This window comes from Amphiura filiformis, chromosome 11 (assembly GCF_039555335.1).
Source record: "Amphiura filiformis chromosome 11, Afil_fr2py, whole genome shotgun sequence".
NCBI lineage: Eukaryota > Metazoa > Echinodermata > Ophiuroidea > Amphilepidida > Amphiuridae > Amphiura > Amphiura filiformis.
In genome coordinates, this window is record NC_092638.1 from 5,210,314 (window position 1) to 5,228,310 (window position 17,997).

A 17,997-nucleotide genomic window follows, 5' to 3' on the forward strand; every position below is an offset into this window, starting at 1 on the left:
GCCTACGCGGGTTGCCAACTTCTTGGTTTCGCGCCATTTTGACAGGCCATATTTTGGTAACCGAATATCCGAGTCTTGTAATCAGGAGAGAATGGACTCACATATTTCAATCAGACAAAAATCTATATCCAATAGCGTTACCTATCTTAAAGCTAGCATTATTTGTAAGTGTCTCCTTTAATAACAAAAGGTGCCCACTGGTATCTTGGAGGCATTGTCTTTTTTAAAGACATTTCTTGTTCTTTTTCAAATGTGAGATTCTGTGGGATAACCCGCCTAGAGGCCTTTACTTTTCCTTATTCTGTAATAAACTTATTGGCCCATTCTCCGATAAAGCGTCCAAGTTTGGTCTCGCAAATTGCAAAATTCCAACCACGAAGAATTCATGAAAATCATTCAGAATCGTAAACTTTAATAGTTTCAGAGCACAAAACAATGCATGGGTGATTTTTCAACAATACTTAATTTTTGAGCAATATTACTTGTACGCATTGGTGGTAACGTATCAGTGGTAACGTATCTGTGAAGCCTTTTCACACTTTTGTCTTAATCGTGCAAGTGTAAAAACTTACCGACTTACATATCAAATCCCTTGTCAACCTTTAGACAAGAACTCTCCAGCACGAAATGTCCCATTGCAATTCATCCACAAAAGTTGCCAAAATGGGGTCATTTTTTGTATAATTCAACACAGCATGAACATTTTGGAATGTATAGGCCTCACCAGGTATCAAAATGGAGCTGAGAATATTCTCCATGCTGCGCTAGACTATTTATTAGGGGTGGTGCAATAATTATGTGTGCCCCCCGGGGGTAAATTATAGGGGGGGGGCAAAGATTTTTTGGCAGGCCAAAAGGGGGGGCAAGCATTTTTTGGCAGGTCAAAAGGGGGTCAAGCGATTTTGGCAGGTCAAAAGGGGGGGCAAGCAATTTTTGGCACAGATATTTTGGGCACCGTTTCTATATTACGCCCTAAAAGGCGTAGGAAAACGTTAGGAACACGTTCAAATATGCAAAATTTCCTGCTCGCTGCGCTCGCACTATATGATAAGACAATTTAAGGTTTTAAATTCGGGTTCCCAAAATCTTGCATGTGTAAGGGGGGGGCAAAGATTTTTGGCACATCAAAAGGGGGCAAAGGTTTTTGGCACGTCGAAAGGGGGGCAAAGATTTTTGGCACGGCCAGAGGGGGGCAAGCGATTTTTGGCAGACCATTTTGAGAATTCACCCCGGGAGTACACATAATTATTGCACCACCCCTTAGTCCAAAGGTTATTTTGTTAAGTCGCGTGAAATTTTTAAGTGCGAAGTTTTTTACTTCTTTTCAGTGAGTTTACTGTGTGAGTGCACTTTTTGGGACAAAAGTTGACTCTTTCTTCTATCCGTATGTGGTCTAGCGCCATCAATTCCACCTCACCAGGCTCATGGGAATTCCTGAATCATTTCTGAAACTAACAATGCCAAATATAGCATGATAGGTCAAATATCAGGGTCGCGTTGCTAAAAATAGTAAAAGTTTTGATGAAACCACCAGACAACTAAAGCCGCTTGCTGAAATCTTAGTGACTAGTCTCCAACACAGGCATTTGCAACGCGCATGCGTTGTATGTGAAACAGATCGTTGTGGTATGACTGCAGACATAGGTCCATTGATGTAATATGAGCTCCTCACTGTGAGCTGCACTGAAATCTCGTGCCCTCAAGGTTATGAGTATCACTATACATTGTATATGCATTTTGCTAAATAACTTTTGTTGACATTTTCAATAAAAGGATTTGATATGATACTCATACTTGATCAGTCATCACCCAAAGTACTAAAGTCTGGTATGGTATTTGGCTTCATTTATCACAGCGTTTTTTCCGAGGGGAGTAGAATTTAGGTAACGTATCTGTGACGACATGAACGTAACGTCAGGATTTTTGCCGTTAATAGACCTGATTTTTTTTACTTTGAAACCATTGTGTTATGTACCACATATATAATATAACTATGGAGCCTGCTTGATCCATCACATATGAGAACATTCATATAGCTAGTTATTTTGACAGATTGCTATCCATTAGAAATATGGTAACGTATCTGTGAACAATATTGGCGACATAGTCTCAAAGACCTGTTGGAAAAATTTAATAACCTGCGTTGTGATGTTTTATACTTTATAATTAGGGCATGATACCCGCTAATGAAAAGTACCTATAAAATCCATTATTATGCGCGCATGTATAGCGAACAGGGACACATTATACAGAACGCACCTTGGCTGGCGACATGGAGGAAAACAATGGATATGCATAATCAGCTTTATTGTTTTATACTTTCTAGGCATGTTAGAACCTCTAGCCCCACACATTTTAGAGAGCAACTCGTAAGTATTAGTTATATTTAAAAAAGTCATTTCTTTCAGACGAAACAAGTCTGAATACGACTTGAAACTATGGGCGACACAAATTTGGCTTTTTGAACGCTTTATCGGAGAATGTGCCTATTTACAGCTATTTATTATAATGTACACATTTTTCATAAAGCATTCCCGGGAGGAACGAGAAGCAAAACATTTTTTTCGGCCTGATATTATGATATACATTTATTAAAACGTCTGACTTTGCTTGAAGAGTTGAGCAGACTGGGGTCGAGCAAAGGTTCATCGCATTAGATGTCACCCCGGTACGTGTCACGGTCATACAGGGTGTCCCTGAAAGAACTGCATCGTCGGAAACTTAACTGAACTTAACAAAACAGCTGATATGGTTGAGAAATCGGCTACCATCCACTTACTTTTTGAATTTTGACAATTGACTCCCGGAATTGACTGCTCCGTTTTTTAAATAAAAGAATTTTACGAAACTACCTTATTTTCAGCCCGTTTATAACAATAAAGCTACAATTTAATAAACGCCCCATGCGCAAATGATGCACTCCGAATAGCTCCGAATAGGCCCTACTGATCATCGATTGATATTGAATCCGTGGAAAGGTTTGAAAATGAGGGACTTTCATAAAAATTTTATATTTCACGAACGGTGTAGTCAATTGTCAAAATTCAAAAGTATGTAATAGCTGATTTATTCCTCAACCACACCAGCTATTTAGTTATGCTTAGTTGTGGGCTGGCGTTAAAGTACCAAAACAATAAAGTTTCCGACGATACAGTTCTCTCAGGGACACCCTGTACAGCGCAGATCGGTTCGAACAAGTGAATGATCATGTTGCTCGATGCAGAAATAGCAACCATGTAAATTAAATGTGGAGCGGGATGTGGAGTATATAGTGAGTATTTTTGTTTGTTTGTTTGTCATATTTAAAAGAATATTTTTCAAGAGTAACTTATATTCTTCGCTCAGAACATATTTGTTTAAGTAAATTGTAAAATATTCCGTTATGAAGATGTACGCGTAGATGAACGTGATTTTTGGGTTATAATGGTGTAAGTACTAGTACTATACACATTTTATATTATTGGTACCTCGTGCACGGAAGTAAAGTGGCACAATAAAGTCATAATACCAGTTGCTAGAGCTTTCTAGTATATAGCCAACAGCAGGCTTTTCTCCAAGCCTTAGTTCCCCATATATGGGATAAAGGTCAACAGAGTAATTTTGAATTAATATCGTATTCAGACATTATAGAACCCCGGTATAGAACTCCACGTTAAAGGCCCATTCAGTGATCCCAGCGCCCCCGGGGGTGGGGGGTGGGGGCACTTCAAAATAAAATAGATATAGGTGTAGGGCTGGCACTTTCGCAGTAAGAAGCAATCGGTGAGAGCAAAATATAAAAAATATGGGGTCAATGGGTGAGAGCATGATTTATGGCATTTGGTGAGAGCAAAATGTAAAAAATATGGGGTCATTGGGTGAGAACATGACCTTTTTTAAACGGAACCTTTGGGTGAGAGCCGAAATTTCTAGTTCTAAATGTAAAATTCTTATTCTGTTAAAAAAATAAGTAACAAAATCAGTGATAAATAAAAGTTGCTGTTTAAATTGAAAAATAAGGGTCTTTGGGTGACAGATCAAATGAAAAAATAGGGGGCCTTCAGGTGAGAGAGTATGTGTTAGTATAATGGAGTCTTTGGGTGACAGCGACGCTGAAAAGGGGGGGGGTCTTAACTGCCCTATACGCGTCACCTCCAAAGTGGGAGTGCCCCCGGGGCACAGCGCAAGTTATCAAAGAAAAGTGTTAGCACAGCCTTAGACCTAACGTGATTTATACTTTTCAAATTCCAAAGTTCAAGTAAAAACCCCTACTTCTTTTCAATTTTGCCTCATTTTAGGCAGTTACTTGGGTCCACCAAAAGGGTTCGCGACCTTTTTACCAATCGAGTGGGACGGTCCATTCTCAACTTAGGGCATAGACCCTATCCAATATAGCAAAGCAATCTGTCCACCAATCTGTCTTGCCATTGCAATTGTTATACCGTTCCGGTTATTCTCGATGATGGTCCATCGGTTTTTGTTACACGAAATTATATAGCGCGATTACGTTTTATGAATAACATTATTCTGAGCATTATTTATTTCCTAAACAATGACATTAAAATCATGGATTTCGTTCTTATTTCAACTGGTTTACAATGTAAATTGAGTTTTGTTTAAGGGCTGGGGTATGAACGTTTGGACAGTATTTATTTTGGGACATTAGAGCACATCAGACATATCGAATTGCATTCTGAATACGAAGAATGTCATTCTGATATCAAATAATTTTGGTTTTTGAAATTCGCAATTTAATTAAAAATTGATATTTTTGATATTTAACAGTACTCGAAGTAAACTTTATAAATCTGATGATTTATATTTAAAGGGGGTAACCCTATTGGTTTTGGATATGGATTGTCTTTAAAATTACATAATAATATCAAATATCGCCCCCTTTATGCTGCTTTGTGAAAAAACGAGAGCATTTTCAGCGTAAATGTGAATAAATAGCCAAATTTGCAATCCAATACCTAATACGTGAATTGCATTCTGGGCAGGCAAGCAACAACAACAATTCCCGTTCGTATGACGAATGCTGACATGGTGTACAATGCCCGGCCCGTATTGAACGGAAAATATTTGTTGTTTTTTTTCGTACCGTTTCAGAAAAAAAGGAAACAAAATATATTTCCCCTTGCAATATGTACATTTCAAATGAATATAAAAGGTTTGGGTTAAAAATGGAGAGGAAAAAAATCTTCCGATACAGGATTTTGAACCGGGTACCTCACGGGTGAAATATGATGCGCTAACTAATTGAGCTATTCGGCCCACTACGTCCAATGTGGAAGTTTTATAAATATATACGGCGCACCGTCTCCTCAGCAGTTAGTGTGGTTCGCTTTTTTCACAGAATGTGTATGACGCGAAACCAAAGTAGCTGTTGAGGAGACTCATGATTCGCAATTCATTCCGTACCCACAAATCCGAAGTAAGTTCTAGTATTTACAAACTGGTAACCTGTAAAAGCCGCTGTGTTTCATGATTTCTCCGGAAATACATCGACTTGGAGCGTCAAATTTCAGGATAGTAATGAGAAAAATAGTATCTATCTTGTGATACCAAAACCTCATCAACAATGAAAAAAATCGGGGGGATGATGCTGTCGATCGGGTTACGGACCTTTAACGTGTATGTAGGTGGGATGAAATGCCGACGATCAATTGAAAATTTTGACCTTTCGTATTGAAGATATGGATTTTTTTCACAAAACACCAAAAAAAATTAGGTCTTTTTGGGAAAAAAATCCATATCTTCAATATGAAAGGTCAACATTTTCAATTGACCGTCGGCTTTTCCTCCCTGCTACATACACTTTAAGAATATATCATTAGATTTATATAATTTACTTCGAGGACTGTTATATATCAAAAATTTGAAAAATATCTAATTTTTATAATTTGTCATAAAATTTGTATTATATTGTGATTTTCAAAAAATGAAAATTATTTGATATCAGAAAGACATGCTTCGTATTCAGAATGCAATTCGATAGGTCTGAGGTGCTCTCATGGCCAACAAAAAATACTGTCGAAACGCAATAAACGCTCATTTTAGATCCCTTAATACCATCATTCCTTCCCAAGAATATCAGCATTCGCTTGACATTTTCAGATACAGTGACTTTACAAGAATTGTTTTCTGTAACCTGATTGTTTTAAATAATATTTTCTTGTACAAAAGTTCTTTTGTTTCCAAATGTCCTTCTCACAGTTTGTATTACAAATTGAAAATAAATTGTGTAGTTTTATAAAAGGCCTATAATAGGTCTACACTTTCTCAGACCCATTCGCAAAAAAAAAATAAAAATAAATAAAAAAATAAAAAATAAATAAAATAAAAAATAAATAAAATAAATAAATAAATAAATAAATAAATAAATAAATAAATAAATAAATAAATAAATAAATAATTAACAACATTTTACTCAAGTTAGACTATCTTTTGAATAAAGTGCTCAATCCCAAAAATAAATAAATAAATAAATAAATAAATAAATAAATAAATAAATAAATAAATAAATAAATAAATAAATAAATAAAAATCAATAAATAAATAGACAAGGAATGTATTTACATAAGCTGGGCCTATTTTAGAAAACATTCGTTCATAAATAATAACGTAATGTTTCAACAGTAAGGTTTCAACACAATTTAGGCATACTCATGTAGGCCTACTGGCAAATAGCTATTTTGTTGGACAATACTTCCTGATGCGGATGGTCGAATAAATACTATCTCATCGCATTATGACAATCGTCCCCATTGCTCTAAATGGATTGATTCAAAAAAGTTTATGGTACCCGACGTTCTACAGCTTTTTATAAAAATATCGCGGGAAAAGACCAAAATTGAAAAGAAATGGGGTTTTAAATTGAACTTTAGAATTTGAAAAGTATAAATCACGTTAGGTCTAAGGCTGTGCTAACACTTTTCTTTGATGACTTTGACCACAATTTTTTATTTTTTCAAATATCTTAAAAATTCAAGAATCTAATCTGATTGAACAGATACCACGCCATAGCTAAACCAATGCCATACGCATATTACTTTCGAATTAAATCATCAATAAGAATTATATTTTTATATTATTATTTTTAAATCAACATTTATAGTAAATGTTATCAATATTTACAGTGAATCTGATCAATATCCCTATAAAGATGCATTTTGGCAGGTTTAGTCATCAAAATATAGCTTATATTAACTTAAATTTACACTTGGTCAACTACTAGTATATAATCCCAGTTAGCTCAATTGGTATAGCATGAGGCATGTAAACCTAAGGTCTCTGGTTCGAATCCCGGTACATTAAGGTAAGTGTAAAATTAAGGTAGTTTTTGTATTCGTTGTAAAATAGAGACCTAGGTCAATCAAGACTTAAAGCCATATTATAACATTTGCTGAGGAAGACGCCCTCACTGAATTTTTAAAATTCCTTTTTTACACGATTAAATTGTACTTTATTAAACCAATATACCATGCAAAAATCAAGACTCTAGGTGCTGTAGTTTTGTCAAAATCCGAGATTTTGAATAAAACGCCGGAACCGGCGCTTTATTATTACAATGGAATTATTAGTCGAACGCATACACACAGTACGTACACGGCGTGCGGGACGGTGATATACACAACAAAGGGTCGTACCACAACATGACCGAAGGAGTGGTACGTATTGGCGTTATTGGCGTAGTTGTTCGGCTGAAAAATAAAAGGGGATATATCTGACAGTAAAAGCTAACATTTTATGGCAAAGAAAAGCTGATCTATTTTGTTTGAAAAAGTTATAATATGGCTTTAAGTTAAAGTAAGCACAGTATTATACAAGTAACTATTTTTTTTCATGATTTTTTGTCTCATTGGGCTTGTTTGCCAATGGTTGGATCAACGTTGGCTAATGGTTGGATCAATGTTGGTCAATGGATGGATTTATAACGTTGCCCAACATCAAAGATTTGAGGTTGGCCCAACGTCACAAGTTCCATCTGTATTACGGTTAGGGCAATGTTGGATCAACGTTGGCCCAACGTTATGGAGGTTGCGCGCCTGGCCAAAATCACGTTGGGCCAACGTCGAAAAACAACGTTGGCCCAACGTAGTAAGGTCAGACCCATACTGGGCTGCATCTACATGTATTGTACGATTGTACCGTATGTCAGATAAGATTACTGCCTGTCATGTGGGGAAATCCCATAAACAGCTGTTAAACCATGTTTGTAGCTGTAGTTTGAGCTGTCTCAAGACTAAAATCTGTTTATTTTTCATGTGTTGAATGCAGAATTATCGGCTTTATAATTAAAAGAAGAAAACGAGCAGAACGGATCAAACTCACCATGAGATGGCGCCGCGTGGTTCTCGCATCTGTTGCCATAGTGTTCATATGTCTTCTGCTCAATGTATTCCGAAATTCCAGTAAGTATGTTTGTTTGTTTGTTTGTTTGTTTGTTTGTTTGTTTGTCGGTCGGTCCATGCGCCCTGGTAGTCTCTCCGGGTAGTCTCTGTTCCAGCCCAGGGTCCCAGCCGGTTCGTGCTTCTCCGCCACTATTAAACAAATCATGAACAAACCGTCTGGCGACAACCTTAAAGTACGTCTTTTCTGATTGGCCGAATATAATATTATATATTGCCTATGGTAAAATTGTAACACATTGGTCTGGTTAGACATTCACTCTTTACTATCAATTAGTTGCCTCTTATAGCGAGCAATCGTACCACATTGTGTTTATATATGTGGCCGTACACTACGAATCAACCGTAAAGTCGACCCCGGTCAATTTTGTTTTGTTTCGTGTTTAGAAAATATATATCATAAACTTTAAAATGGTATATCATTTGACTTCAAACGATATCCAGAAGCGGGGTTATGGTTTGTTGAACTCTGCGTCATCAACAAAATGGTATCGTTTTCGGTTCTGCATGTGTCTCTGTTTCCACATTGCTGGTAATAAGTATCAAACAGTCATAATATGTAGTCATTTCAAATCATCCTCAAGTCAAAGAGGGTCAGGAATGACCTCTCATTGTTAATTGCTGGTTATACATACCTAGACAAAATACAATACTTTGTAACCCACCACTTGAACAGGATTTAGCCAAAGCAAACAAAGACTAGAGTAAGGATTCTATAGAAATAGGTAGAAGACTATAGGATTATTGATTGGTTTAAACGGTGTTTGAGTCGCGCTATCAAATGAGAAACATGTCGCAACAAATGGAGGTACATATGGATACGACCTTCACGCACATTTTACACTGTAACTCAGAATACAATTTGCCGACTTTACGGCTCATACGTAGTGTACGGCCACATAATTATTATATTCTTGTGCAGGATGCGAAACCCCATTGCCTACTAAAATTATTTTAAAAAGAAACAAAACCACAAGAAAATGTTAAATTGTTTTTCGTTTGTTTTCCGTTATCCGCGATGCAGTTAGCAATGCCAAACAATTTTACAAGCTTGATGTTCACGTTATAGTGAAATTGCTCCAACTCGTTTTCTACAGATATATCACTTACCAGGTTTTAGCCTGAATTCAGGCTTTCTGTGAATCCAAATTCCCGCGTTTTTATATATTTTCAGCTCGTTTTAGGGTTTTTTGGCCTGCATTCACATGCTTTTCTGAATTTTCTCACCAGTTTCAGGTTTTTTTAGTGAAACTGAGAGGCATCTCTGTTTCTAGACCCTGTCGATAATCGGACATAACTTTTGAAGCCGAGCACTGGTGGCCTAGTGGTTAGAGCGTCCGCCTCACGATCGGGAGGTCGCGGGTTCGGCCGGGCCATGCCAGGCGTTCGGCATTCAAAGAATGGAGTAGGGAAAGTTAAACACATGGCTACCAGTGGACTAATCCCCTACTGCAGCTTTTTCTGCTTGCAGACATGTGGCCTAGGGTTATGAAACGGAGATGGGCCAAAAGGCTTGAGAAGGATTTAACTTTTAACTTTCACTAAATGAATCCAACCAAAGTTCCCCTTATTAGCTACCTTAAATATTACTTACATACTAGTTGACACGATAGCTTGCTACTTGCTAGCAATGCTGGTAATTCTTTTGTGAATAATCAACCTTTATTCTTGTTTATAATATCTCTCGAATACACTTTTCTTCCAGTGACGTCTTATACCAACACCGTGGACAGAGTAAATAAGAACGCAGATACATATAAGAAGGCAGGATCACCACAGTCAAACTACTCGTCACTATCAGTAGTTAATATCGTAAACAACAGTAACACTCGCTTATCAACCCAAGTAGAAAAGTTACATCATGTCCAGGCACACCCAATCAAGAGCAGTACAGTGAAACCACATCGGTTCCAGCCACGCCCAATCCAAGACAATTCAGTGAAGCTACATCAGATCCAGCCTCGTCCAGTCCAGGGCAGTGCAAAACACAACGTCCATGTCATCATTATTTCACGATGGAAATATGGGTCTTCATTCACTGGTGATATTTTGAACAAAAATCCCGATTTTTCCTACTTTTATGAACCTCTTCGAGGCAAAATGTATGAGGATAATAATATGAGAGCTAAAGTGATACACCAAGACCAGATCACCATGTTACATGATATATTGAAATGTGAATTTACTGATCGAAATTACACGTGGTGGGATGCGAATGATACCAAGATGAATTGTTGGAAGAGTCAAAAATTTGACAAATCAGTTCTATGTGAACATTTTGTTAACACAAAAGGGACTGTACGGCGGTACGAGAAGAAAACTTCCCGTATGGTTGAAGAAATTTGTCGAAGCGGTAAACACGTGGCAATAAAAACTGTTCGGGTGCCAGATTTGAAGCACTTAAAAAGCATCGTTACGGATGATAGTTTGAATGTTAAGGTGATACAACTGGTACGCGATGTACGTGCGGTGTATTTATCAAGAATGTTATGGAATGGCGGGTGCGATATGGAACTTAGTGAATGTGATGAGTTGAAGAATAATTTAAACTATTGGAAAGACCCGCCATCTTGGTTGAAAGGTCGTTATATGTTGCTAAGATACGAAGATTTAGCAGACGATCCGATTGGGACGGTCCAAATTATTTATGATTTTCTTGGTTTACCTGTTCCAGTAACGGTGAAAACATGGCTGCAAATCAACTCCAAGGAAATGTCTCTATTTGTGGGATCAGCGTATACTTGGAGAGCAATAATAGACTACAGCACAATAATTAGAGTACAAAAGCATTGTATGGAGACATTACTGATGACTGGGTATAAGGCCATTAATTCAATAAAAGATTTGAAAGACTTCAAAGTACCAACAATAGAAAAATATCCTTACCCATTAATGCCAAATATGACTTACGAAGTATCAAATGAAATGACAGCAAACTGAACAAAGCGTGGTGGTTTAACCCCATGAGAACTACCTGCCGATTGGCCAAAAAGAAGTTTCCATTATCAATTGGACCAATCAGCAACATTGTTAGAATAATTGCACTACACAAAAAATTGGGGTGAATTATTTGCAAAACTTTCTGATTTGGTGATTAAAGTGAAGATATCATGTAATTGACCAATCAGAGGCAATGTTAGATCGGCATGTAGTGCTCAGGGAAATGAAAGGGCCGCTTCGTCTTCCACCGTCTCATCCTACCCAACTTCAAAAATTATTATTTATTATTTAAGATTTTTATTCCATCCGAAACTTCGTATCCTTGGACTACATGTTTTCTGTGTATAACATTTCTCGCAGTTTCGGTAGTTTGACAAAGAAAAACATGAAAATTTATATCTTGTGTCTGTATAGACAGACAGTGGTCAATTGGGTACTGTAATACAGGCAAATTATTTGTAACTCGCAAATTCAATTTCCGAATCAACTTGAAACGTTTTCCAGCCACGCCCAATCCAAGCCAAAGTAGTAAAGCTACCTCAGATCCACCCACGCCCAAGGCAGTAAATCTACAGGGTGTCCCTGACCATGCTGACAGAAACTGACAAAGAACGAATCTTTATATTGCACCAAACACAAAGAATTTTATAGGGCAATGCTCCCAACGCTAAAATAAGAATCAATGACTGAAATTGAATAGGCCTGAACATGCTAAATGTCGGCTTGATACACAGTGTATACATGGTATAGACAACAATATTTTTGCTAGCTCGCCAATACATAATAAAATAAAATAAATATAAATTCTAGTTTGCCATAAACTATAAATTAGACAAAACACAGTCTCCTTGCTGACCCTCATGCAGTCCATTCTTGTGATGAAAAATGCCGTAATGCAACTCAAAATAACCTTGTGTGTATAATGTGTGCGAATGTATGCGAGAAAAAAAATGCAAACGGAACTCCAAATAACATAAAAATATTGACCGAAAGGATTCTTCCACCACGGTATTCCATAAACGGTATTTTCGGCCTTCGGTCTTGCTAGGTTGTACCCCAAAGTATACTAGGTGTCTCAATAAAAGCACTACAAGTACTAACTTCACTATTTTTTCTGCCTCCGCAGGAGGTAGATTTGCTTTGAAATTGACACCTAAAATGCCGCACATTGCGCGGCATGTAGGCCGATTGTACAAATTTATATTCTGACAAGTACTCTAATTTCCGCCCAATATCGAGAGCCCAATATATATCCCCACCTCTCTGCGCCATACATAAATTCGCCTATCGCCATTTCCGAATGTTCAAAAAGGTAATCACGCTTCCTCAGCATGTGCAATAAATTAGCATTAAAATTAATCTTATTCTATAGGGATTCTAGAAACACCTAGCACGTGGCGACAATGGTGTGGGTCTATCAAGTTCATGAATTATGCATTAGAATTTTTTCAAGCTCATATGTTGTATAATTGAAGACCGAATTAAAAAGACTAGCTTGCGTATGCCGTCCTGCAGGACAGCAACCAATCACGGCGCGCCTTTGTCATGACGTCAGACGCAAACTAAGTCTTTTTTAATTCGGTCTTTAATTATTAGGTTGTAGCCTCAGCGCTCATCAGCAGCTTTATCGTTGAAGACAAGTCGGAAAACCGTTATGCTGTGACAATGGGAATACACATCAAACAAGGTTTAATTTCATGATTACATGAAATCTGATTATCAATGGAAAAACTTTGGCTGGAGAAGTTGAAGCTGACGTTCATGGCAACACTTTGGATGTGATAATTTGACATCATGGATTATTTTGTGCAAAATTTGAGGTATTTTTGTGCCATTTAATACGCGGTGAGTCAGCAGGCCGACTAGCATGCAGGCTAGGCTCGACTAGGCCGCAATCATCGTGCATGCGTGTCTACATCATAATAATAGGTTGAAATGATGGGATTGAAAAGACCGGCTAGCTATTTGATTTCTCTGCATACGAGATGTATGTGCTGTGCCGTGTTCAACGTACACACGGCATGTCATGATCATGATGATAGTGTTGCATTTGTATGGTATGATACGCCTAGCCGCGCCTATGGCCGGCTTCATTGCTGTTCAAATACACGTTGATATAATTCGGAATAATTCGTTTTAAAGTATTTGCTTCCCCAATTCCCATGCGTGGTTGGTCATGTTGGTGGTATGTATGTCAGTTTTTTACATTCTACTGAGTACTGTTGCAATATTTTTGCATGCATAGGCTACCCATGACCGTTTCAAGACTATGACTGAGAATTTTGCTTTTTGTTTTATTAAGATAAAAATAAAAATAAAATGCAAGAATCATCTTTCCCCACACAATACTTCTTACAAACAAGGTGTTGATATTGGCCCTTTCGATGCAAAACAAAGCACAAATGAAGGAAAGAAAACAAAACAATAATGTTTTTGATTTTTTATTCAATTACACATACAAAAAAGTAATGGCCTATGAAAAGACCCCCCTAAATATAATAATATTATTTTAGTCCTGAATACAAAATATAATAAACAAGCATAAAAGAATCTGATACGAAAATTTGTTACTCTGAAACGTTACAATCGTAATTTTCAGTCAAAAAATCCACAAGAAATGACTCTTGATACAACTTAGGCCTATATTTAAAAAACAGAAACGGCTGCCTGCATCTGGAACTCTTCATATCTGAAAGTTTGAAGGTCTTATTTCATACATCAGAATTATCTGCAAGATTGCAAGATGGCTTTAGGTGACCGTGGCCCTATTGGCTAATGCACAAATTTAGATTTTCTTTCTATTTAAATAATAGGCTACTATAGTATGTTAAAGCTTATGCCCTGTAGATTACATTCGGTTCTTGAGATATGGCCTGTCAAAATGGCGCGAAACCAAAACAAAAAATTGGCAACAACTTTCTTTTTATTTTCTATATTTTTGACAAGTCCAGTTGCCAGATGATTTTCTAATTACATGCATGAATTATGCAAAGTAAAGATTTCAGATAATCAGATACAATTAAAAGAGCTATGGCACTGAGGCATGGTACATGGGTAGAACACACACTATACTACAAAATTACGGTTGCGTTTTGGCAAATTTCAATTTGCATAATTAATTAGGGCCACTTATTAGAAAAGTTGATTAGGGCCCTAATTAATTATGCAAATGGAAATTTGCCAAAGGCATCCATGGGTTTTATATCTTATTTTGTAGCCGATCTGAACATTTTACTTTGTATAATTCTTGCATATATAATTAGAAAATAAGGCCTACCTGACAACATTGCATAACAAAAATAAAAGAAAGTTGTTGCCAACTTCTTGGTTACGTGCCATTTTGACAGGCTATATTTTGGTAACCGAATATCCGATTAAAATAAAATTTTCAGTCTTGTAATCAGGAGAGAATGGGCTCACATATTTCAATCAGACAAAAATCTATATCCAATAGCGTTACCTTAAAGCTAGCATTATAAGTGTCTCCTTAACTAATAAAAAAAGGTGGCCACTGGTATCTTAGAGGCATTGTCTTTTTTAAAGACATTTCTTGTTCTCAGATTTATTTAGAGTCAGGGGGCTGTCATTTTCTTCGGACAAAAGTTTGAAATGGGGGTGGGGGTCATGAATATACTGGGGTCATAGAATTTTTAGACCATACTTTTAAGGTGGTATTACACCCCTTGATTAATTTGTGACTATTTTTGCAATTTTCTCAATAAATAATAACACACAGTGATTGGCACTTAACATGAGGTATTTCTTTGTATAATTCCCTGCTATTCAGCAAGCCGGCCAATGACTGACCTTGTTGTTAGGTTGATTGGGTAATGTGATTTGTTATAAAGCATACAGTTTACGACTGAGTTGTGTAGGACCATGTCAATACATAATTCTACAGGGAACACAGTAGTTTGACAATGGACATGGAATGCTCTCCCAAAGTCTGTCAGAAACGCTGATTCCATATCCACTTTTAAGAAGTTTCTCAAAACTCAGTTATTTATGCATTAATTGTCTTTTTATTCCATTGTTCCTGTTGTTTCTTGTGTTTCCAAGCGCATCGTTCTTGATGTAGATGCGCTATATAAATGCTTGTAATGTTGTTGTTGTTGTTGTTGTTGTTGTTGAGTGAAAGACCCATTATTGATTAGGCGCGGATATTAACAGCACAGCCCCTTTGCGTGTATAGCAGAAAATTAGAAATAGAATGTTTGAATTTTGTAACAAAATTGCTAACTGCATTCTGCATTATGTATTCATTTATGCCTATTTATTTATTTGTTTATTTACTGACTTATTTATTTATTTGGTAGATCAGTAAGTAATTAGTAATAATCCATGATTCATCGGTTTGTTATTGATTGTTGAACTCTTTAAAACTTGATTGATTAACCGATTGATAGCCATTTCACATATTCCTAGTTTCTATGGAACGTCTATTTGAATACATGTAGCATCGTACATAAAAATCAGTATTGATTTATTCTATTCAGTAATACCAAGGATTACTATTATTAAAGGTCCGTAACCCGATCGACAGCATCATCCCCCCCGATTTTTTTCATTGTTGATGAGGTTTTGGTATCACATAATTCAGTATCGAAGTTACGTAATGTTACTATGTCAACGGGATCACGCGCTAGAGTAATGAACCACGATCGAAATGATCACCACATTGGCACTCGAAGGCATACCAAAGTAGCGTGATCCGGTAACCAAGAGAATTACGTAACCACTTCGATGCTGAATAGATACTATTTTTCTCATTACTATCCTGAAATTTGACGCTCCAAGTCGATGTATTTCCGGAGAAATCATGAAACACAGCGGCTTTTACAGGTATACCAGTTTGTAAACAATGGTAAATACTTTGGATTTCTGGGAGAGAATTATGAACGAAATATCAGTCTCCTCAACAGCTACTTTGGTTTCGCGTCATACACAAAAAAAAAAAAAAAAGCGAACCACACTAACTGCTGAGGAGACGCGTCTAGACGGTGCGCCGTATTTAATTATAAAATTTCCACGATGGAGGCAGCGGGTCGATTAGCTCAATCGGTTAGCGCGCGCAGTTTCTACCCGAGAGGTACCCGGTTCAAAATCCGATATCGGAATGTTTTTTTTTCCTCTCCATTTTTAACCCAAACTTTTTTTTATATTCATTTGAAATGTACATATTGCAAGGGGAAATATATTTTGTTTCCTTTTTTTCTGAAACGGTACGAAAAAAACAAATATTTTCCGTTCAATACAGGACGGGCATTGATTGTACAGCATGTCAGCATTAAATTCGTCATACGAACGGAAATTGTTGTTGTTGCTTGCCTACCCAGAATGCAGTTCACGTATACCAAGGTATTGGATTGCAAATTTGGCTATTTATTCACATTTACGCTGAAAATGCTCTCGTTTTTTCACAAAGCAGCATAATGGGGGCGATATTTGATATTATTATGTAATTTTAAAGACAATCCATATCCAAAACCAATAGGGTTACCCCCCTTTAAACTTCTCACAGCTAATAGTTAGTTGGCTTAGTGGTCATGCACTGAGTTTCACAATGGGGAGTTCCCGGGTTTGATTCACAGTTCAACAACTCTTCCTAATCCTTTGTACAGGAGTCAAGCGTTGTTAATCTGTGATGAATCCACACTTTTCCAGTAGCGTATACGCGAACGCAGGGTTACGCGTACGCGTTACCCGTGAGCGCGTAAAATTCGTCATGACTGGAACTTATGCGTAAACACCACAGAATTAAAACCAGAGAACCAGGACTCGACAGCCATCTTGATACAGGCATGGAGCAAAAATTGGGGGTATTCGGTTTCCCTCGGAATGCGCTTGAGGCATTCGTTGTCTCGGCAAGCGCGACATGGATGATGGGCGCATTTCAGAGACGCACTTGATGTGACCTGCACGCGAGTACCAAGATGCTTTTGAGACGCAGAGTTGTTTTCGTTCGTTCGTCTCCGCGCACCGTCGGCAAGGACCCGAATACCCCCAATTTTCTCCCCATAGCTGACGGCGCGATTGTACGTGGCGGTATAGGGTGTCCCGGTTCTCCTTCTCTAATTCTGTGGTAAACACTTTCTTAGTGTTATTTAAGTAGCAGCTAAACATTACCGCTTCATTCCTTTGTTTTATTGCTGATATACTATCAACATAGAAATCACCGATGTTAAGGTTGAGTGGCAATAACAAACGGATATTCCGAATGGAGGCATCATGAGAATTATACGATATTTAGCTTGTTTTCGTTGTCCGGCGCGTCTGCGTGGTTTACGTAGAACTGGCTCAGTTCCTCGGACTATGAGGCCGCGAGTTCACCACTTCAGAGGACTACTTCCAGCGGGTACTGGTCACGACACTGGGTCCAGGGCTAGGTTTACGTCGCTCGAAGTAAACCACGCAGACGACACGGACGCATCGTTGTTAATCGGTGATGACCAACGGTGAACCATGATTGAATCCCTAACTGAGCCTTTTTTTTTCAAGGCTGGGAAATTATTGCAATTTCTGAGCTGCTAACTCTTTTGGCGCGCGATCTGAGCTAGCCTTTTCTGATGGCGGTGTCTCTCACAAGCACACTGCCTCTGGAATCCAAACAAAGATCTTTTAGTAAAGCTGGATGAGAATTAGTGTACATGTTCACGTAACCTCCTCA

The 17,997-nt window shown here is 37.6% G+C and overlaps 1 protein-coding gene across 1 annotated transcript; it reads left to right on the forward strand.

Moving 5' to 3' along the window:
* The first annotated feature begins 8,258 nt into the window (after window positions 1-8,258).
* LOC140164252 (carbohydrate sulfotransferase 1-like) lies at window positions 8,259-15,074 on the forward strand. The gene is made up of 2 exons (XM_072187521.1): window positions 8,259-8,393; window positions 10,096-15,074. Exons 1-2 carry the CDS (start codon window positions 8,315-8,317, stop codon window positions 11,328-11,330), a joined length of 1,314 nt encoding a protein of 437 aa, XP_072043622.1. The 5' UTR covers window positions 8,259-8,314; the 3' UTR covers window positions 11,331-15,074.
* The last annotated feature ends 2,923 nt before the right edge of the window (window positions 15,075-17,997 follow it).

What these genes read in the sequence shown, in the direction of transcription:
- LOC140164252 (XM_072187521.1), top strand. Translation starts at nt 8,315, where the DNA reads ATGAGATGGCGCCGCGTGGTTCTCGCATCTGTTGCCATAGTGTTCATA. An exon ending in CAATGTATTCCGAAATTCCA is followed by an intron (nt 8,394 to 10,095) that starts GTAAGTATGTTT and finishes CTTTTCTTCCAG; the next exon opens with TGACGTCTTATACCAACACC.